The sequence below is a fragment of the Bactrocera neohumeralis genome, chromosome 4 (genome assembly GCF_024586455.1).
Source record: "Bactrocera neohumeralis isolate Rockhampton chromosome 4, APGP_CSIRO_Bneo_wtdbg2-racon-allhic-juicebox.fasta_v2, whole genome shotgun sequence".
Taxonomy (NCBI): Eukaryota; Metazoa; Arthropoda; class Insecta; order Diptera; family Tephritidae; genus Bactrocera; species Bactrocera neohumeralis.
The window spans coordinates 35,260,468-35,284,548 of NC_065921.1; the positions used below are offsets into that span (position 1 = coordinate 35,260,468).

The 24,081-nt window shown below is 39.4% G+C and overlaps 1 protein-coding gene across 1 annotated transcript in view; it reads left to right on the plus strand.

The window, feature by feature from the left end:
* LOC126754830 (protein hunchback-like) overlaps positions 1-23,815 on the plus strand; it is a 33,656-nt gene extending 9,841 nt beyond the window's left edge. Inside the window, exon 2 of the mRNA XM_050466993.1 lies at positions 23,528-23,815. Within this exon, the coding sequence (XP_050322950.1) occupies positions 23,528-23,815 (288 nt within the window). The remainder of the gene's footprint in view (positions 1-23,527) is intronic.
* Positions 23,816-24,081: the final 266 nt, after the last annotated feature.

Below are 24,081 nucleotides of genomic sequence, written 5' to 3' on the forward strand. Positions count from 1 at the left end.
TAGTTCATAGAGGGATTTCGGTTGAAAGACACCTTCAAGGTATTCCGGAACAACATTTGCTTTCTGATCTGATCGAGAAAAGTTTTTTGTACACTTCCAAAGTGAATAAGAATTTTTTCAGATAATAGCTGAGAGTTATATTTTTAAATGCCTTTATCTTATTGGCAAGTATTTTACACACAACAAATAAAATAGACAACTTTTGTCAGATGGAGATCTTGTTTGTTGCTAGTTTTGGCGTAATCGGCGTTTTTCTGATACCATATCTTTAATTTCTTTGGTATACCTATGACTTGCTGTGACCTTTCTTTTTATTGGTATTCCAGGCTGCATATTGAATTCTGTTCGTCAAATTCATCATTTCGTTACCTAGCTGGGAATTGCAACTTATTTTTAATTATCAACATTGCATAGCATTTGCTTGAAGTATTCAAAGTCAGTGTTTTTGTTTTTTAGCGTAAGTTGAGGTTCCTTAATAACAACATTTTCGTTTAGTGTTAAATATATTGATGATATATATAAGTCAGACCCAAACCACTTTCTATGCACATATAATTTGAAAAGATAAATATGTTTGGTGATGAAAAAACCAATAAGATATGTGTTTTAAGTGGATCTGTTGCCAGTAAGCATTTGTTCCAGTAGACATTATACCGCACCTAGTCATGTGAAGAGCTTTCAATAACTCTCTGCCCTTTGTGGCTATAAGCCGCGAGCGTCAGTGGGTATGTTTCGCATTATAGCCGCCACCGAGTATAAATCGTTTTTTATGGTTATTGATCAGTTCTAGATACATATCGTATTTGATGTCTTGGGGGACTGTAAGGTGCTGTAAGGGACAAATTGTTGTCACTATCTATCGTTAACGTTAATGCTTGAAATTCTTCTGTAGATATGCGGGTACAGTTTTCTGGATGTGCCTCACCACAGTTACAACCTTTTGGTTATACCTTATGCTTTCCCACAGATTTCTTGTGGGGGATGATCTTGCTTGCTTACCACAGTAGTTGTGAGTATGCCCATAGGGTTGAATGCTTTCTTCTTCTTCATAATTGGCGTAGACACCGCTTACGCGATTATAGCCGAGTTAACAACAGCGCGCCAGTCGTTTCTTCTTTTCGCTACGTGGCGCCAGTTGGATATTCCAAGCGAAGCCAGGTCCTTCTCCACTTGGTCCTTCCAACGGAGTGGAGGTCTTCCTCTTCCTCTGCTTCCCCCGGCGGGTACTGCGTCGAATACTTTCCGAGCTGGAGTGTCTTCGTCCATTCGGACAACATGACCTAGCCAGCGTAGCCGCTGTCTTTTAATTCACTGAACTATGTCCATGTCGTCGTATATCTCGTACAGCTCATCGTTCCATCGAATGCGATATTCGCCGTGGCCAACGCGCAAAGGACCATAAATATTTCGCAGAACCTTTTTCTCGAAAACTCGTAACGTCGACTCATCGGTTGCTGTCATCGTCCAAGCCTCTGCACCATATTAGAGGACGGGAATTATGAGCGACTTATAGAGTTTAGCTTTTGTTCGTCGAGAGAGGACTTTACTTTTCAATTGCCTACTAAGTCCGAAGTAGCGCCTGTTGGCAAGAGCAATCCTGTGTTGGATTTCCAGGCTGACATTGTTGGTGGTGTTTACGCTGGTTCCAAGATAGACAAAATTATCAACGACTTCAAAGTTATGACTGTCAACAGTGACGTGAGAGCCAAGTCGCGAGTGCGACGACTATTTGTTTGATGACAGGAGATATTTCGTTTTGCCCTGAAAGACCCATTTTCTGTGCTTCCTTGTCCAGCCTGGAGAAAGCAGAACTAACGGCGCGGGTGTTGAGGCCGATGATATCAATATCGTCGGCATACGCCAGCAGCTGTACACTCTTATAGAAGATGGTACCTTCTCTGTTTAGTTCTGCAGCTCGAACTATTTTCTCCAGGAGCAGGTTGAAGAAGTCGCACGATAGGGAGTCGCCTTGTCTGAAACCTCGTTTGGTATCGAACGGCTCGGAGAGGTCCTTCTCGATCCTGACGGAGCTTTTCGTGTTGCTCAACGTCAGTTTACACAGCCGTATTAGTGGTGGTAGGTGGTGGTGGTAGAGGTGGTGTGTGTCGATTCTCCTTTCACGGGTCTTTTCCAAGATTTGGCGCATGGTGAATATCTGGTCGGTTGTTTTCCAGGCCTGAAGCCACACTGATAAGGTCCAATCAATTTGTTGACGGTGGGCTTTAATCTTTCACACAATACGCTCGATGGAACCTTATATGCGATGTTGAGGAGGCTAATCCCACGGTAGTTGGCGCAGATTGTGTGGTCTCCTTTTTTATGGATTGGGCATAGCACACTTAAATTCCAATCGTTGGGCATGCTTTCGTCCGACTATATTTTACAAAGAAGCTGATGCATGTACCCTATTAGTTCTTCGCCGCCGTGTTTGAATAGCTCGGCCGGCAGTCCGTCGGCCCCTGCCGCTTTGTTGTTCTTCAGACGGGCAATTGCTATTCGAACTTCTTCATGGTCGTGTAATGGAACGTCAGCTCCATCGTCATCGATTGTGGAATCGGGTTCTCCTTCTCCTGGTGTTGTGCGTTCACTGCCATTTAGCAGGCTGGAGAAGTGTTCCCTTCATAATTTAAGTATACTCTGCGCATCAGTGACTAGATCCCCTTTGGGGGTTCTACAAGAGCATATTCCGGTCTTGAAACCTTCAGTTAGCTCCCGCATCTTTTTATAGAATTTTCGAGCATTACCTCTTTCGCCAGCTTATCAAGCTCTTCGTACTCTCGCATTTCGTTCTATCTCTTTTTTGTCTTTAAATGCGTCTCGCTTCCCTCTTCAACTCTCGGTATCTATCCCATCCCGCACGTGTAGTGGTCGATCGTAACGTTGCGAGGTAGGCAGCCTGTTTTCTCTCCGCTGCGACACGGCACTCCTCGTCATACCAGCTGTTCTTTTGCTCTTTCCGAAAACCAATGGTTTCGGTTGCAGCTGTACGTAAGGAATTTGAAATGCCGTCCCACAGTTCCCTTATACCGAGTTGTTGACGAGTGCTCTCAGAGAGCAGGAGTGCAAGAGTAGAAAATCGTTCTGCTGTCTGTTGTGATTGCAGCTTCTCGACATCGAACCTTCCTTGTGTTTGTTGGCGCGCGTTTTTTGCTGCACAGAGGCGGGTGCGAATCTTAGCTGCAACAAGATAGTGGTCCGAGTCGATCTTAGGACCTCGGAGCGCACGCACATCTAAAACACTGGAAACGTGTCTTCCGTCTATCACAACATGATCGATCTGGTTGGTAGTTTTTCGATCCGGAGACAGCCAGGTAGCTTGATGAATCTTCTTATGCTGGAATGTAGTACTACAGATAACTATATTTCAGGCCCCGACGAAGTCAATCAGCCTCAACCCATTTGGAGATGTTTCGTCGTGAAGGCTGAATTTACCGACCGTAGTGCCAAATATACCTTTTTTGCCCACCCTGGCGTTAAAGTTGCCAAGCACGATTTTGACATCGTGGCGGGGGCAGCTCTCATAAGCGCGCTCCAAGCGCTCATAGAAGGCATCTTTGGTCACATCGTCCTTCTCCGTCGGGGCGTGGGCGCAAATCAGCGATATGTTGAAGAACCTCGCTTTGATGCGGATTGTGGCTAGACGTTCATTCACCGGAGTGAATGATAGTACTCGGCGACGGAGTCTCTCTCCCACCACGAATCCAACACCAAACTTGCGCTCCTTTATATGGCCACTGTAGTAAATGTCACAAGGACCTACTCGTCTCTGTCCTTGTCCCGTCCATCGCATCTTGGACGGCGGTGATGTCAGCCTTTATTTTCGCGAGGACATCAACCAGCTGGGCAGCGGCACTTTCCCAATTAAGGGTCCGGACATTCCAGGTGCATGCCCTCAAATCATAGTCCTTATTTCGTTTGCCATGGTCGTCATCAAAAGGGGGGTCTCTCATCCGAGGCTGTGTTTTCTTTTTCATTGGGGGTGTGTTTTACGTGGCGGGTCCCAAACCCAGCGCACAACCCTATGCAGGGGATGTTTCGCTTTCTCACATTAGCTCGCCTTCGAACGGATGTTCTTAGGCTACCCAGAGGATACTTGGTCAAAGACCGGAAGTAGTGAGCTGCTTGAGCCATGTGTAAAAGAATCGTTTCTGGCCATTCCCAAGTGAATGGCGATCAGAGAACTTTCCTCACTTGTGTGATCTTCTACACATGACTCCATCCTTCAGGTTGACAGCTTTACAAACTTTAAATTTCTGCTATCACCTAAAACCAAGTTATAAACAAAATTCAAATATACTTCAATATTAATACTTTTAATTTTATATCGTTTTATTCATCTCCTGTAAATTACGAAAAGCGATACTACATTATTTTGAATTTTAGGTAACGATATACTATATATTATACCACAATACAATTTTTGTCTAACATATTATCTTTTTCTAATAGCAGCCCTTGAGCGGGGATGTAACGATTATATTCGCATTTCGGTTAGCGATTCTGGAAACTCCCGTCAAAGAATATTTTCAATTGTTAAATGTTTAAAATTACGGCTATTGTGAAACGGCTGAGGGGAGCCTTTACGTACATAAGATATGCGGTGGAAATTTTCTTCCACATAAAGTGGGATTCTAAAGGGGCAGTGTACTTCCCGATAGCAAAGCTTTAAAACTGCCCTTGAGGTGGCTGGCCTCATAATCAAACTACTTCATGGTTATACTTGTTTGGGTACCTGGTATCGCTGAGAACTATAAATTCGAATAGCTTGCAAGAAAGAAAACTGAGAACAAGTCAAAGATTCGCCGACTTATTTCGTGCTTGCACTTGACTAGCGCGTTGGGGGCTGGTCCACTATCAACATATAATGTTGATGGTTGCGAGTCAGACCCAGACCGGAACGCAAAATGTCCATTAAACTATTCGCTCTTAGCAAGCTGCATTTTACAACGATTGTAGAGAGAGGTTTCAACCGCAAACAATTCATAGGCAAATCTGAGGTTAAAATTTTTGACTGGGATTGAAGCAAGAACAATTTTAATTAATTACAATAACATACTGGCAGCAGCTGTTTTCAAAACTATTCTCAATTGTGAACTTTTTAAAAATTCTTATATTTATAGCGTTTCTCATCTCATTTATTTAATTAAATTAAAATATATGTGACCTGGTCTACGAAAAATCAAAAAAAGGAGAAAAATATATACGAGAAACTGACGATTATTTTTAACAGCTTTTCCCAGAAAACTAGTTTTCGCACGTTAGCCCCCTTTTCGTAGACCAGGTCACATATAAGAACAAATATCTTGTCCGAAAATATGATAAAGGACGAAGTTACTGAAATATATTTGGTATCATGATGCCAACTATTTATCTAAATGCATACCCGAAAATAGATGAGTTTTATGTTTTAGCAGGTTATATAATCTGCAATAGTCTACAAAACTATTTGAGCGAATAAATGGGCAAAGCAAATAATAATAAACAAAAACAAGGGTATCAAACGGAAATTAGTAGGGAAGTCTTCAGTAGAGTCAAATAAATAAAATGTTTAATTCACGCCCTAGGTTAGAGTAGAGCACCAAATGCCTGAAATTGACAATTCTCTGTGTATGAAAAAATTAATCGCGTTTCTCTTCTTCAGCATCTTAAGAACTTGCAACCAAATAATTCAGTCCATTCCGATTTAAACGAAGCTTGGTAGTAGAGTACGGATCTTTTAAGCTTTGTTCCAAAAATTTCAATACACTAAAAACTTATATTATCCAACTCGTAGCTATCCGATGTGAAAAAGAGATTTTCAAATTAGCTGTTTTAGCTGACCAAACGCCTCGAAACTTCAACAAATTGAACAAGGGAATTTTTTTCGCTTTTCTACTAATTGAATAATGGACTCTAAAATGATATTTTGAAAAGCAAAAATTGAGATTGATTTTAAACTCTAGTTCGGAGTATTTTCAATAACAGAAATACAAATTACCGTTGGCTTTTATAAGTGACCTTTCGATTTTCGCATCCGCTAGTGGCTTCGGTCACGGAATAAAACAGCTCGCGGGTATGCACTAACAACTTTAGACATGGCACTGGCATAAACAAAATAATTAAATATAATTTATATATTGAATTAAATAAAACATTCGAATAAATAACTGGATAACTTATGCGTCGTGTCTCGTGTCATGTCGGCGGAAACCTGTCTTCGATGCAGCAGAAAGGAACAATAAAACAAGGCCAACTAGACGACATACTTGCCACGCCGTTGGCGACGCTTTTTTGCAGAAGAAATATTTTTTGAAAAAATAAAATTTACGAAATTGAATTTTGCTATTTGGAAAAGTATGACACATGCAAATGCGAGTGTTGCGGTAATTATGTAATGTTTTCAGTGGCTTAGGCCAAAGGTGCAAACTCTGCAGCACACTGTTCATGACATTCGGTTAAGTGAGTGTGATATTGCACACTCAAACTGTCAATAAAATACTTTATTACAAAAATTCAAATTGGCATTATTTCTATGACAGCAACAACACATCTCGCGCGCACTTTTATGACACGAGTGATTTACGATCATGACAATTAGTGACACTACAACAACTTCCGTTCGGCGACAGCAACAACCGCTAAGCATTGTTGTCGTGCACTTGCCATGTATTGTTGTTGCTGTCTCAATCATGTACATACTGTTTGGTGAGTCGAAAATTCCAAAAGTGTGACGGATGGGTTAGAGACTAATGGAACTTCCATGTAAACACGGCTAAACTATCACGACACACGAAGCGGACCGCAGAATTACTCATGAAAATGACAAAATTAAATGTAAATATTTTCCTCATCCACACATACACACACTCACTCACAAAACAATTAGCGTTGATATTTGCAGTCATTATTAGGAATCAATGTGCTCATTTTTGTGTTCTTGAGTGTCAATACTTAAATTGGGAAATTTCAATTTCAGATCAAAATTTCGCTTGGCTTCACGTTGCTACGGTCATGGTGAATATGTAAATATATGCTATAAGCTACTATACCCTACTAAATGCTACGTGTGCTACCTCTGTACATACATCTACCCATGTATGTATGTATGTCTCTATGTATGTGGATATCAGCGTCACCTTCGACAGAATATCAACTTTTCGCGTCAGATACGGGCAAAAATAATTGGCGACTCATTAAAGTTGCATGAAATTACTGCTTCAAGCGGCTTGTTCGATTCGTCAACAATGTCGAACCGGCAGCAAATTGCCGATCACTAAATTGCACACTTCAAAAGCACTAACTTCGCAATAAAAGCACATATTTACACGTGATATTTGTGCGATCTTTTCGGCACACACATACATATGTATGTATGTACTTAAGCGTTGGTAACATCTCTATTGGTTCGACTTGAAATGAAGCGAAGAGGCAGAGTGCTCAAGTTGCAGTTGAAAGCTCGTAAGGCTCTCCGCACCATGCAAGTATTCGCGATAATATCGCGTAGAAAATTTATTTGACGCTAGTACAAATGCCGATAAGTTATGACTTTAGCAATGATTAACATACGCCACATCTTACATCTAACACACACACATGCATCGCCACCAAATGAATATTCAACAGTTGACGGTGCATGTTTGTTGAAAAGAGGTCGGTCGAAAGCTTGTTAAATCTGAGTGCCAGTTTGGAAATGTCGCGCGACACTCCTTTTTACTATAAATATGTAATAATATTCAATATAATATGCAAAATCTTTAATTTATAATATTTAAGTGATTTAAGTGGTATTCAGGCGTACGCAGTTGCAATTAGTCGATTCAATTCTTTTTATTTAAACATTTATTTATTTTGCCATAAGTCTGACTGCAAGACAGCGCAGCTTGAGTGCGGTTACGCGGCAGCTTGGCAGCTTGAGCTTAGAGACCAACGCGACCACTGAAATTGTTGATGAAGAAAATGGCCCAAAGCAGCTAATAAAAGGTGGCGTACATCTATTTGCTACACTTCAACTGCATTTACATCACTTTTTCAATACCTCAAAATGTCTTGTAATGTTACACAGAAAAATCAGTATATACTTAAATTGATTATTGTAACAACTTCTTTCTAGTTTTATAGGCAAACGGCGTAAACTAAATATAATAGATAGCCATTCGAAAGGTCATAAGCATAGCAAATTGTTTAGATGAAGACTGTGGAAGCAGTGTTGGAGGGGAAAGTGGTATAATTTGAAAACAAGTAAAAAATAAGATTACTTAGTTCCAAATTTAATAAAAAGTTTTAGTTAACTAGTTTTAATTATACTGAAATAAATTAGTGATGAACATTAAACTTATTTCAATAATAGATATATCAAAAAAAAATGTATTTCAAGAACCCAATAAAAACTACAAATTTTCTAAAAATAAAGTGAATAACAAATATTTTTAACTTAACAAGTTATCCTTTCCTCGATTGCTTTGTATAGTAGATACATATTTATATTGATGCCTTCATACTGCTGCTGAATTTTAGGTAGAAGTGAGCTTCGGATTTGTTGTTCCTTTTCATTGGGGGTGTTTTTTTACGTGGCGGGTCCCAAACTCAGCGCACAACCCTATGGAGGGGATGTTTCGCCTTCTCACTTTAGCTCGCCTTCGAACGGATGTTCTTAGGCTACCCAGAGGATACTTGGTCAAAGACCGGAAGTTGTGAGCTGCTTGAACCATGTGTAAAAGAATCGTTTCTGGCCACTCCCAAGTGAATGGCGATCAGAGAACTTTCCTCACTTGCGTGAGCTTCTACACATGACTCCATCCTCCGAAGAAGAAGAGCTTCGGATTTTGCTTTAAAAACAAGCTTTCTATAATTTTAGATCTTCCCTCGTGCCAGAGGAATAAGATAATCCTGAATAGTTCCTCTTTATTTATTGAAGAAAATTTTGCACTTTGGAAGATGGAGTGCAAATTACAAAGAAGCATGCATAACTATTACTTCATTATAATTATATAACAAGGAAAATTTAAAATCCGTAACCGAGAGTGTATACGAAGACCGTGGAGAGCCGATTCGGCGCCGTTCGCAGAAACTCGGACTGACATAAGGATCTTAAATTGAGTGCGTACAAATTATCGCTTCGCTCTATGGGCTCTTGAAATGTTCCAAGAAGATTCGACGTTTTTGAGCCAAATTTTGCTCAGCGATGACGTTCATTACTGGCTCAATGGGTATGTAAACAAGTAACATTGCCTTTGGGACAAAGAGCAACCTGAAGAGATACAAGAGCTGCCATTTCATCCAGAACACAACGGTTTGGTGTGTGACGAAACCGTTGATGGCGACATTTTTCGCGCCATGATAAGCGACTATTTAATGCCTGATATTTAAGCTCGTGATCTCTACGACATTTGATTTTAACAAGAGGGCGCCTCTTCCCACACATCGCATCAATCAATGGATTTATTGAGAGAATACTTCGGTGAGCAGATAATTTCACGTTTTGAGCCGGTCGATCTATAGACTCGCAGCAAGGTCTTTATTGTCAGCGTAAACCAATACTTAAGTCAATTTTAAAAATATTGTGCCTTCTTCCCTTCTCACCTTTTCATGCTCAAGATTGAATAGTAGACATGAAAGCCCTCTTGTAGGGGGTTTTTAAATAAAAGCGCTTATATAAAGTTTCGAATTCGTATCAGATTTTTTACGTTCGCCGTTGTGTCTTTAATGACAGTTATTAATTTAGAGGGTATGCCTGTAAGTTTGGTAAGGCTTCGTAGAGAAGCAATCTATTGATAGCCTTGTAATCTAGAAACAAGTGAAATGTGGTGGTGGCATTTTCCTGAGAATTTCAAGAATTTGTCGTACTATAAATATTTCGAACTATAAATATCGGTGGGGACTCTTCCAGTTGTATTTCATACTTGGTAGCCATCCACAATTTGCTTCACTTATGCTCTTAATCGTTCTTTCAGAATAAAGAAAAGTAGTTTGTAGTAGTGTGATTGCTCTATAGCTTTTCCACTGAACTTTTTATTTTGAACACAGGAAATATTATTCCGATTGCCATGTGCTGTTGAACCCCCATAAACATAATCCATGTGCTTACACAGTTCTGCAGGTATCTCGTCTCGGCAAATATTGTTGAAGCCAAGGTTTGGACTAGACAATATTATTCACACTCTGCACGCGGGAAATCAACCTTTGAAATGCGGTTTGGCAAGTTCAAACTAGGCAAAATGAGCACCGAGGGCGATGAATGCAGTGGATTCTGTGTGTCCACGCGTCGGCTGTTACCTATGAAAACATCAAAAAAGTCCACAAAATAATTTTAGATGATCGTAAAGTGAAGTTGTCGATATGGCAGTTAAAGTGCCTGCCTGAATGTGAACATCATATCATTCGCGAATATTTGGGAATGAGAAAACTCTGTGCAAAGTGAGTGCCGCGAGAGCTCACTTTTGATCAAAAAACAGCGACGAGTTTTTGATTCGGAGCAGTGATTGGAGATGTTCAAGCATAATAAAGTCGAACTTTTGCTTCGATATGTAACAATGGGTGAAACATGGCCCCATCATTTCAATCCGAGGTTTAATCGACAGTCATCCGAGTGGACGGCACACGATGAATCCGTTCCAAAGCGTTGAACAGCGCAACAGTCGACTGCTAAGGTTATGACATCAATAATTTGTGATGCCCGTACTCGAGTATCCTCCAAAGGGAAAAACATTAACAGCGGCTTTTAACATACTTTGTTATTGGAGCGTTTGAAGAATAAAATCGCGAAAAAATTACCCCACTATTTTCTGTTTTGAGACTGGAAGAAAATTCTCACTGAAAAGAAATAGAGAGGTAAACGCAGAAACGGAAGCATATTTTGAGATGTAAGGAAATGTATTAAAAAATTATATTGAAATTCTTTTCACCGCTTTATTTAAATTAAATTGAATGATAAAATCCAATTTTTCAAAAAAAAAATATTTCTATGTCAGCCTACGAACTTTTCAGACCTCCTATTAGTGTGTTATTTCAATGATCGGAAATGAATATGTTTTCTTAAAAATAATATGGCTTAGCGCTGAATTTGAATGAAATGGGTCTAGCTCGTGCTCGTAAATAATTCCAGAGTATTGCTGGTGTTTTCATTATATTCCTAATATATTTGTGTTAAATTTAACACCTTTTGTTGGGTTGATATGTATATCTCATTCGTTTTATTCAAGTTGAATTTAATATAAATATCGCGAAAATTAACCAGAACATAGTAATGAAACTAAGTGAGTCTAAAAGTCTAGTTTTATACTATCGCAGCCTTTTTAATTATATAATGTTTTGCCCACAACTGAGATTGCGTGAGTTCAAAATGTTTGGTTATACCCGAACTTAACACTTCCTTATGGACAATGTCATGATCTGATGAGTCGGCCTTAAGAGTGTTCGAGAGAAAAGTTTTCGCGCATTGGCGGTCAATTGACATGTGCCCAAAAAATAAGGTGACATTGTATTTATTTTGAAAATTCTTTATTTATTCTTCCAAATCAATTTCATCCCCTTCAAAGTAATCCCCTCCCGATGCAATGCACTTAAGCCAACGGATTTTCCAATCTTCGAAACACTGGTTGTAGTCACTTTCCGGGATGGCCTTCAGTTCCATCTTCGCTGCGGCTTGAATCTCCTCTATCGTATAAAAACGGTGTCCCCGGAGCGGTCTTTTGAGCTTGGTGAACAGCCTGAAGTCGCACGGTGCCAGATCAGGTGAATACGGTGGTTGCAGAACGATATGGGTTGAGCTTTTGGCGAAATGATCACGAATTACGAGGGCAGTATGGGATGGTGCGTTATCGTGGTGTAAAAACCAAGAATTGTCTTTCCACAATTCCGGCCTGTTTAGGCGGATAGCGTTACGCAAACGACGCATAACGTTCAAATAATATTCCTTGTTGACTGTTTGACCGGTTGAAAGGAATTCATAATGCACAACACCACGATAATCGTAGAAAACAGTCAACATGACCATGATTTTTGAGCGACTTTGGCGCGATTTTTTTGATCTCGGCTCTCTTTTGGCACGATATTCGTAAGCATAGGTCTCATCGCCAGTTATAATGCGTTTCATGACACCCTGGTAGTCGGAAAGCATCGTTTCACACACTTCAACGCGACGCCTTTTTCCAAAAAGTTCAATGTTTTCGGAACCAGTCGAGATTTGACGCGCTTGAGGCCCGAAACATCCTTCAAAATGGTATTGGCTGAGCCTTTCGTTATGCCAACTTCATCAGCAAGGTCTCTAATTGTTAATCGACGGTTTTTCTACACCAAATCTTTGATTTGTTGAACGGGAGCTTCGTCGGTTGAGGTTGATGGTCGCCCTGGACGCTCTTCGTCTTCGACACGTTCACGGCCGGCTTGGAACTCACTATACCACTTGTAAACATTTTTTTAGACATAGCCTCATGACCAAAGGCTTTCTGCACCATCCTCAACGTATCCGCAGCAGAAAATTGATTCCATAAACAAAATTTAATGCATATTCTTTGCTCAATAAATTTCGACATCGCAAAAAACGAAAAACTCACTTTTAGCAGCTCACAAAACGACACGTATCTCACACAATAATAAATATTTTGACATGAAATTTGACATAAATATGACCGACAGTACTACCAACCTAAAAAATATTTCTCCAAATCCTTCGACGCGCGCAGTTTGAATTCAAATGTCCCCTTATTTTTTGGGCACAGGTGAATAGTTCTAGTTCAGCGAATCAAGAGACAATGGCTGCGCTGGCTAGGTCATGTTGTTCGGATGGAAGGAAGATTTTCGATTCAGTACGAGCCAGTGGAAGCAGAGAAAGAGGAAGATCTCCACTCCGTCGGAAAGACCAGGTGGTGAGGGACCTGGCTACACTTGGAATCTCCAATTGGCGCCAAGCAGCAAAAAAGAAGAACGACTGGAGTGCTGTGGATAACTCGGCTATAATCGCGTAAGCGGGGTCTACGACGGTGTAGAAGGAGAAGCTATATTATATATTCTATGACTTGTTAAATGAATATTTAAAAACTTATCTTTCAGTACTCCGACACAAAAGGAGATTATCAGAAACAATCAGGATAAGATTCTACATTTCTTACATTAAACAGAAATAAACTATCAGGGGAACGAAATTTGAAGTTGTAGTCTGACCAGATCATAATTATATACTTACATATAAGTAGTTATGTAGGTGTAACTGCAGCGCATCATCATCCTTCGATTGTCAACATTTGAAATCTCATTAGCATTTCTACACTATTATTACCAGAGATTTAAATTCCCACTCATTTAGTTTCCCAAATCTCATTATTAACCAACCCAGCAGCAGTTGTGTAGTCATTTAGCCGTTTAAACGCCCAGCTAGTAAAACGCTCAGCGCAAAAGTCGAAACGGAAAAAATTCCAACATGCCACCGCGTTACATCCCATTTCAATTAACTTGTTGATTTATAAGCGTTTCATTGAGTTTTAACACTTGCTGAGTGTTCTCGCTGCCACGCGTGTGTGTGCGTGCGGGTGTGTGTGTGTAATGAATGAGAAGATGTTTGAAATATTAGATTTTAATCGATAATAGCTCAATTTTATGAGTATCGAATGTGCATAAAATTAAATTGGAAATTTACGGTCCATAGGCGTTTGCGGCCGCCTCCTCAGCCATTCGGCGCTACAAAGAGAACAACAAAAACTCGAAAATATTTGTTTGCTTGCGTTGTGACGGCGCATTGCTTACAACTAACTGCTGCCACCAACATGACATACATATGTACAGGCAAATTAAATGTATATACCAGTTACTAAAATATTTCGCCGGCAGATTAATACTTGCGTGCATACAGTGTGCGCAAATAAACATGGTACTTGGCCGATGGATGCAGTTGCAGTCGATGCAATCGTCGAGTTGGGTGTTTTTCTAGTTATTTATGGTATGCTTGTGGTAATAAATTTCAAATATTTAAATAACGCTGAGTTTATAAAAGCTTATCACAAATGTGTAAAGCCTCAGTATTTATAATGGCGTTTCTGAAATCGCATATTAATTGGCGGCAATAAAATAGATAACACAACGATTAGTCGCAAAGTAATCCCATTTCGATAATATTTATGGAATTTCAGCTAGTTATTCTTGATTCTGAAGATCTGCGTTTATAAAGTATGCGGTTTGTGAGTTGGTGTGGGGACTACCGACAGCATACAATGTTGAAAGTGGTTATTTGCGCTTTGGACGCAGAAAGCGGAGTATGCGGCGGTGTTGTGAAAAACATACAGCCTTGACTCTTAAAACTATGTATCTTTATGAAGTGATGAAGGATATATGGTTTCAAAAATTACCCGCCTGAAAGGAAATTCTACTATAGCAACACTGAAGTCGACAATTTCAATGCTGAAGCGAACATTTTGGTTTATGAGCTGCTTACTAGAAGTCTACTCGCCTTTGATATGCAAGTTTATTTGTTCAGCCTTCCTGGGTCTACTAACAAATGCAAAGTAGCTCAATTTAGTTACCAGCAGAAATTTGGGACTAAACTCCACATCGGAAGTTGATGATATTCATCGTTTAAATACGTCCGATTGAGTGATACGGGGTCCTGCTTTAAACAAACACGGCAACTTGGCATACTTCAGAGATCGTCACAGGCAGAGTTAACAGTGACACTAAGATCGGCTCATCGTCTCCACTAGACGTTATCTTGTGATTACTACCTATAACCTTGCTCGACACTAAGCCACTATCTTTATGATATTGAAAGATGCAAGGCTGTTAAATGTCGGACCCTTTAGCCATGCTGTTACTTTTGATACAATCATCCTTAAAGATACGAGTTCAGTATTCTTGTGACCCTCTTAAAACTACGTCTGGAATTTCTATATTGAGAACAACATATTTTACTATTTATACTGATGGTTCGTAAATGAATACGGTAATATCTACTCAAAAGATCACTCACAGACTTATTCCGGACATACATTCGTGGATAGATGGATAACATGGGGACTTGGATTTCCACCTGACCTAAATACTCAGTCATGGTTGCTTTAGAAGCTACCTATACAAATATCGTCATAACTTTAGTCATCCATCATCCATATTGTACGACTCGTACAGAGTGTATAGAAAACTTTGAATACTTACACTATCATTGCCCTCGGTTTTTAGGTATAAAGGAAGAGCTAAAAACCACACTTGGAAATAGTCTCACGGTGGAAAAGTTGACTGCACTTATGTGCGAGTCGTCGTCTGTAAAATGGAAAACGGTCAGCGAAGTGACAGCTCTAACTATGACAAAATTGAGACATTTACAACATATTAGGCGACAGTCAATGCGCAGGAGACTTAAACGTCTTCTTCTCAACCATGAAGTAATATTTTGTCCAGTGGTCCCGTGTGAGAGACATGACATGTTAATAGGTTACGTTTTGCAGGTTAAAGTCCCGTACTCCGGGAAGGTGTTTTCTTATAGCAATTGGAGCGGTTTATCAGTAATAATGAGGCGAATATTCTCTCTCAAGACGTCATTTGTCTCGAGTTTATCTGCATAGGCAAGTGACTTTACATAATCCCAAAAGCAAAAGGTCAGTAGCGTCAAATCACACGACCTTGTAGGCTAAAGCTTCCTTCAAAATTAATTTTTCGTCTTGTTGGAACCATAGGACGTCCACATTAATATTATCCAATTCAGGCATGAAAAGGTCATTAATCATGACAGTAAATAACATATGGTCAGATTCACTTTTGAAGAAATATGTACCAATGATTTCCTCCGCCCAAACCAAACCGTGACTTTTCCAGGATTCCCGGTATCTAAACAAATTATCATCATCGCAAATGCAACAATTTTGCTTGTTGTGAAAATTGGAATGGCACTGACCAATTTTAACCAAATTTTGTGTGTGAGGTTACCCCGATCTCCTCATTCAATAGTACATTGTGATTCGCCCATCTTCAAACTTTGTATAAATAGTGTTCTCAAGGTATTTCATCTTCCGCCCACAAATTGTCGAAATCGAACTATAACTTTCTAAGGGCTCAAATGCAAAATATATGGACGTCGGTGCATGTGGCCGAACATGTCGGTCAATTTCTGAAGTCTAGTATTAAAATTCATGGAGAATATTTTTGTAGTGACTGCACGTGTTTGTACCAAAAATTGTGTCAAAATGAAGTGTAGGTATAATATTGCACGTAAAAGGTTATCCATTCATTACAGAAACTTCAAATTTAATGGTGAATGTTTATTTTCATTCGAAACAATACTCCCTTGGCATTTCTTTCTGGAGATTGTCTCTTTGAAATGTTAGCCGCGGCTGTGTCTCAGATGGTCCATCCGTTGAGTACAATTTTCGATGATTCGTTCGAACATTTCGACTGGTCGCTGGCGAATGATACACGTAATATTTTGCTCCAAGGCCTGAATCGAAGCGGGATTGTCCGCATAGACTTTAGACTTTACGTATCGCCACAGGAAAAATTCTGACGGTGTGATATCACATGATATTGGCCAATCGACCGACTCAAAACGTGAAATTATCTGCTTAACGAAGTTTTCTCTCAATACAGAGACGTCGTCTTGTTGAAATCAAATGTCGCCGAGATCACGAGCTTCAATTTTAGGCATCAAATAGTTGGTTATCATGGCGCGACGAACGGTCACCATTGACGGTTACGTTCTCACCGGCACCATGGAAATATGGACAGATGATTCCACTGACCCACAAACCAGACCAAACCGTGGTTTTTCTGGATAAAATTACAGCTCCTGAATGTCTTTAGGTTGTTCTTCGTCCAAATTGCGGCAATTTTGCTTGCTTAAATACCAATTGAGCCAGAAATAGGCCTCATCGTTGAACAAAATTTGCTTGAAATTGTCGGATCTTCTTGGAACTTTTGATAAGCTCATAGAGAGGAGCGATGGGATGGTCGAGCGGCCTCAGTTCTTGCACAAGCTGTTTTTTATGCTTTTCAATTTAAGATCTACGCCCAGTTGTTCCATACGTCAGTTCGTTCAGTTGTTTGACTCTCCACTGCCTTCGTGTTACTGCGTGCTGGATGAGGTCTATTCGGTCGAATATTATCCAATAATGAATGCTGGGTCTCAAGTTGAGTGATGCGAGTAGTACTCCCGAAACTCATTTTTTACAGAACGTAATTTTTCGTAAGTCTTTCCATGATGAAATGTCAAACAATACTTAACAAAAATAACATGACGACTTGACACGACTCACACGTCATCTGTCAAAGAAAAAGCTATTGAAAAAAGTACCTATACTTGGATCACCCGTTATGTGTATTTATTATATCCATAAACTTGATTTAGCAACATGTGTCTATCGAGAAATCCAATGTTTAATTATCAGTAGCATAAAGTCAGCTTCTTGGCTTGTTTGAAATACAGAAGCGTTTGCGTTTTGATGCGTTCAAGATTGTTGCGTAATTAACGGGCACATTATTAGTTGTAAAATGCAACTTCATCCTGAGGCTTTGCAGATTACATTTTAGCAAAATGCATTAAGTCGCTTAAATACCGTTAACCACCTGCTTCTTACTCACTTAAAATATTGATTGGCGTCGTATCCGCCCAAATGATTTTTGCCAAATCCGCAATTGCGCACTGTACAGTGGGTCAAAACCGTAAATGTATGATATATTACTGGAAAGATTTGCCTTCCAATTTCGGTTTGTTTTGTTATATTTCAAAGTAATCATGAACCGAATTATGGTGTAACTGTACCTTGTGGACTCTGTAATTAAAGTAGATACAAACTCCTTCAGTCGGTGGCCTCCTTCAGGACCACTTTGATTTCGATAATATTTTATTTTACACTAAGGAATTTAAATTCAGTAGAATGACAATATTTGAGGTACCAAAAGATATATAATATTTGTTGTGTAATTTTTCTTGGCTTCTTTGAATACATCAAGCCTTACTTTTCCTTTAGTGATTTTACACAAGACATTCTAATTTGTGGCATTGAAACTCCACTCTACAACCACCGCACCTAAAAATGAATTTCCAATTATTTCAAAAGCAATTTTTAAGAGTAAGCTCCACTGTAAGCCAGTCGATTATCCGTTTATTATCGTACTTAGGTACTACCATATAATTATTAGTCGATTAATTCTTGTTTCCACTAAATAAGTAATTAAGCTGTTAATCATTTTGAGCACATAACTGACAAATGAATATAAATCTACGTTAAATATTTAGACTCTTAAGCCTTTGCAATGGTGTTTCTGAGTCGTTAGAGTGATGGTAATTACTAATGGTTACAAATATATGAAGTTATTTTAAAGCTTATACAGTACAAGTTTGACCTAAGTTCATGCCGCAAGTTTTATTCAATTCCAAACCTGATATATTTGTGTTCAGTTTAATAAAAGCAAAGCTACAGAAGAAAGAAAATAAGTTGTTTATAGTGGCTTCTTGGCAGGCAATTACACAAATCTGACAATCTGCAAGATAGACCTGCGAGGCGGCAGAGATGTGAGTCGGACAGTTGTCATATTGAAATAATATTTTTTCTTCGTCGAATTGCAGTTCAGCCGTGCAAAGAGAATAGTGCCTGTGTACAGCATTCAGCATTTTTTGATTTCACCGCACGATTTATTTCCCAAAAACAGTGATTGAATCACAAACCAAATCCAAAAATCCACGGATACGACCTCTTTCGCACAAAGTTAAGGAAGCAGAACTGAAAGTATCAAGAATCTGTTCTATTGAATACAATCGGGAGATTTGAGAAGTATCGAATGGGTTTCAACTGAGTTTGTTGCTTACGCGAAAAGTATGTACTTTGAAAACCAAAGAAATAGAAAACCTTATTGACTGCTTGTTAGATATACGAGTATTCAAGGGTTTTTTGGATAATGAAAACGTCATGCGACGATTGAAGCTCAAAGGTGCGCTTGATTAGTGGCAGTGCTATTGGGGACAGAAGCAAAATTCAAAAGACAACAGGTTACCGACTACTGTATTGGGAACGTTGAAGAACTGCAATGCAGACCTATGTACGTACATATATACCGCATAGTTCACAGTTTTCTTCGCATATTCTGCATAATTCATGTGACGAATGCCAGCTCTGAACGCTCTCTTTCGACACGTTGCCGCAGCAAAAAGGTGGCTGAGGAGAAATATGTTTCAAGATAGATTGAAAGCCCTAGCATTGCTGTACACGCATCTTGACTTTGAAGTCACTGCAGAAGAAGTTATCGAAAGATTCTTCAAACTTGGCCCACATCGTTTTGTTTTGTGAAATTTTTCTATTCAATACACGATCTGACTGCAGTATTTTACATTGCAATAACGCACTTCTACGATTTGATTATATTAGATGATCGATTAAAAATTTTGTATAAAGACTACGATATTTAATAATAATATTTTTGATGTTTCAACTAAATGTTTATTTCCCCACAAAAACTGTTTCTGGATCCACTACTGATATAACTCAAGACCAACATACGAGGGCTGCTATATATATTCTGGCCTATGGCAACACTAAGTGTTGCCAGGTGCAATCTGACATTTCCATTGGAAAGTTTGACATTTTTTAGCATAACATCACTCAGAACGTTTTGTCATTTAATCGTGAATTGTTTTATTTACAGGGAATTAAAAAATTCATCTCGGCCAAAAAATGGAACTAACTCGTGAACATTTTCGTGCGATCATTTTTCACAACTTTCGAAGTGGATTATCACGACAAGAGTGCATCGATGAACTATACTCTTTGTATGGCTATGAAGCACCATCCTATAGCACTGTGAAAAACTGGTACAACGAATTCAATCGTGGCCGATGCTCGCTCAAAGACGAATTCCGTGAAGGTCGTCCAAAAACAGCCGTTGTGCCAGAAAACATCGATGCCGTACGTGAACTGATAATGCAAGACCGTCATGTAACATACCTTCAGACAGAGGCATGCCTACGCATTTCTCCCACCAGCATACATTCGATATTGCATGAACACCTGGCCGTAAAAAAGGTTTGTTCTCGTTGGATCCCGCACAATTTGACAATCGCTCAAAAAAGGCTCGTGTGGATTGGTGTAAAGAAATGCTGCAAAAATACGATCGCGGTGCTTCAAAAGACGTTTATAAGATCGTCACAGGTGACGAATCATGGATCTATGCGTATGAGCCCGAAACAAAACAGCAATCGACAAAAAAAAAAAAAAAAAAAAAAAAAAAAAAAAACAAAATAAAAAAAATAAAAAAAACATTTTCGTTGATAAATATGCTATTTACATTATTAGGCCAGAAATATACATATATAGCAACCTACGTATTCGTAGTATATAGGGGTAGTATTGACCCGACTTCATTTTTCAACTATAATCATATACTAAAAAATTTTCCCTGGGTGTCATTAAGGTACCTCACATGCAATCGCCAATCATATTATATGTAGCAAGTTCAGCTGGCTATTCGAAATTCTACTTTTTTTTCTTCTTTATTGGCGTAGACACAGCTCACGCGGTTAAAGCCGAGTTTTCAACAGCGCGCTGTTTGTCGCCAATTGGATATTCTAAGTGTAGCCAGGTACTTCTCCACTTGGTCCTTCCAACGGAGTGGTGATCTTCCTCTTCCTCTGCTTCCCCCGGCGGGTACTACGTCGAATACACTCAGAGCCAGAGTGCTCTCATCCAATCAGACAACATGACCTAGGCAGCGTAGCCGCTATCTTTTAATTCGCTGAACTATGTCAATGTCGTCGTATAACTCATACAGCTCATCGTTCCATCGAATGCGATATTCGCTGTGGCCAACGCGTAAAGGACCATAAATCTTCCGCAGAACTTTTCTCTCGAAAACTCGTAACGTCGACTCATCAGTTGTTGTCATCGTCCAAGCCTCTGCACCATATAACAGGACGGGAATTATGAGTGGCTTATAGGGTTTGGTGTTTGTTCGTCAAGAGAGGACTTTCCTTCTCTATTGCCTACTCAGTCCGAAGTAGCACCTGTTGGCAAGAGTTATTCTGCGTTGGATTTATCCTTATCCAGTCTGAAGAAAACAGAATTAACGGCGCGGTTGTTGAAGCCAATAATATCAATACCATCGACATATGCCAGCAGCTGTACGCTCTTAAAAAATATTGTGCCTTCTCTATTCAGATCTGCAGCTCGAATTATTCTCTCCAGGAGTAGATGGAAGAAGTAGCACTATAGGGAGGATTCCGAGATATGTGATTTCACCTAAAAGTGAGCAGTGCCACGCCCATTGTTTAATTTTTACCACGGCTCCCATAAAATAAAATTTCCCTCAGGTATAAAATTTTATGTCTGGCATATTTAGTGATTGACTTATCCCGCTTTAGGCAGTTTTTAACAGTACCGTTATATGGGGAATGGGCGGAATTACCATTCGATCTCATCTATTTTCTCACTGTCGGTAGGAGTTCTTGTAGTTTTTGCGCTAGACCAAAGTGGTTGTTGTAGCTTTAGTAGCTCAGGAGATATGTAGTATGTTAAAATTATTAAAGGGCGGGGCCACGCCCACTTTTTAAATTTTTTTTGTCCACAGGTGCCACTTGCTACTGCAATCACCTATTCTTAGTATGGCGCTTAACACGTTTTCGATTAATAGAGTTTTGTGGGCGTCGCAGTGGTCCAATTACGCCCATCTACGAACTCGTCTTTACTGCTTTGCCAAAGAACAGCTTGTAAGGATTAGTTTCAGGTGATACGTACAACCGTTAGGTGAACAAAACTATTATACTCTGTAATAACATGTTGCATGAGAATAAAATAATATTCTTTTGAAATCTGTTGACTGTCATCATTAAGTTTCTGAATATGTAGATTAAAATCTTCCGATCTTCAATTATTTGGAACTTAGAAGTGAGCTTTTCGAACTTTGGTGGCAGCGAATGCGTCATTAATAGTACGGAAAGCAAACTTCTTGGCTAATTCTGTCTCTAGGCACAGTGTAGCTAGTCCTGCCTTGTACCGAGCACGATTTTTGATCCTTTCTAAACGAATGTTCACTACTACTTGAAACAAAAACAGTTATAGTTCAAAATATCTTCAAAGCAAAGCAAAGATTTGTGGAAAATCTTTCAAAATATCGAACATTCATACGTTGTGACAAAAAAGTACCCGGAAAGTATAACTAAAACTTAAAATATTTAATTATTCACCAATATGTTTGTTTTTCGCCTTGAAAGAAAATTCCACGAGATGTAATACACTTATGCCAACGATTTTTACAGTCCTCGCAAGACTTTTCATAAACACTTTTAGGCGTGGCCTTCAGCTTCTTTAACGAATTTTGTTTTATCTCTTCGATCGACTGAAAACGTCTTCCACGGAGTGGCATTTTCAAGTCTGGTGAACACGGTGGTTGATCGATGGTATTCATTGCATTTGTGGCTTTAAATTTGTCACAATCGTACTCTTTTTGCAAAAAAAAACTCAGCTTTATCGGGACGAGTCGAGCAATAACGCGTTTCATGCCCAAAATATCCAGCTAAATCATTTGAACGGAGTCCAGAGAGATGCCGAGCTGATGGTAAAATGTTCCGACTTCAAAGAACTCAAAATTGCTCATATGTATATAGAAATTCTCTCTCGACGAATTTCTACCGTAAGTTCGCGTTTTTTAACTTCCATCAAAGTATTTATCAATCCATCCACAAGATAGACCACCTTATGTTAGACAGACAGTCAAGGGAATTGAATATTTTGGTTTTCAGAATTTTCCAACGTTGTGTGCTGTTACTGAAAATATTGAAACATGTTTGAGCTTTGCTCGAAGACAGTTTTGAGCCCAGTCGACTTCAATCAAATTGAGGGTGTGGCCACCATAGAGCGTAATAACTGTATACTTATATTTTCGGAAGTGAATTTGCGCTGCTTCATTAAAATTTACCGCTCATATTACTACTCTTATCGAAAATATGGCAACCCTCCAATGCTTAGCAAATTAAGGTGTCAACAGCTTTGCCGGTTTTTCGTGGCAATCTACAAAAGTGAGCAAGTGCCTTTAGCGTTAATTACAACGTTTAAATATAAATGTTCGAAGTAATCTCCGATCAAAAGCATTCTGATTTTTAACTAATCACTTAATTTTTTGTAAAATGCGGTCTGGGCCAGGGATAATTTGTATATCCTCCAATACAAAGTTGCCTTCAAAAGTGAATAATCATAAATATGACATTTCATTTTCGAGCGCTTTGCTTTCAATGAAAATCATCTAATCCGCTTGGACGGTTGTTACTCTTGTTGCTGCCTTTACAGTTATAACTGTCAACACGTGCTCTCGCAGCAAACACATTATCACATTCGGATGTATGGCTGTGTGTGTGTGTATGTGCGCTTCTTGTGGGCTCAACATTTGCACGCAATAACATCGTCGCATGCCAGTTTGTATATGTATGTATATATGTATATGTGGTTGTGTGTGTGTGTGTGTGGGCAAGTGCAAGTGCAGTGGGTAATGCAAGTGTCACTTCGCTCTTTGAGTTGTTTATGGCGGCTTAAGCCAGTGTTGGTGGTGATTAGCCACAAAATTGTTTCTAATGTGATATGCAAATGAGCAGCAACAATCACAACAGCAACAACAAAACCAACAACAAATGCAGCAGCAACAAGCAGCATTAAAAAGTAGCATCTGCAGTTGGCAGCCAAAGCCGGCGACAGCAGCAAATTGCAGCGAACATGAAAAGCATTTTCAGCATTATTGGCTAATTATTTTAAGTAACTGCAAGACAGGCAGCCAACCGCGACCAACAACAACAACAACAACAACAACGACAACGACGCAAAAAGCCAACACCAACACGACACAACATGTGTTTGTGCAATTTAAGACGCTGAATTATGGCTGATAGTCTCAAGATAATAAGCTGAGCAATTCTTCAGCGAGGCGCGTGTTGTGGCCTAAGTTATATCTCGTGTCTTCTGTCTTTTGACTTCTGTCTCCAGTCTTCAGTGTTTGCTCTTCTTTGCAGTTCGTGCATGTGTGTGTGTGTGTGTGTATGTATGCGAGTGGCATGTTATGCGACCACAGATTGACAAAGTAGTTAAAACAAAATGAAGATTATTTAAATTAAACAACAACTTTTTTTGTTGGCGCAGCAGCTGCCGATTCGGT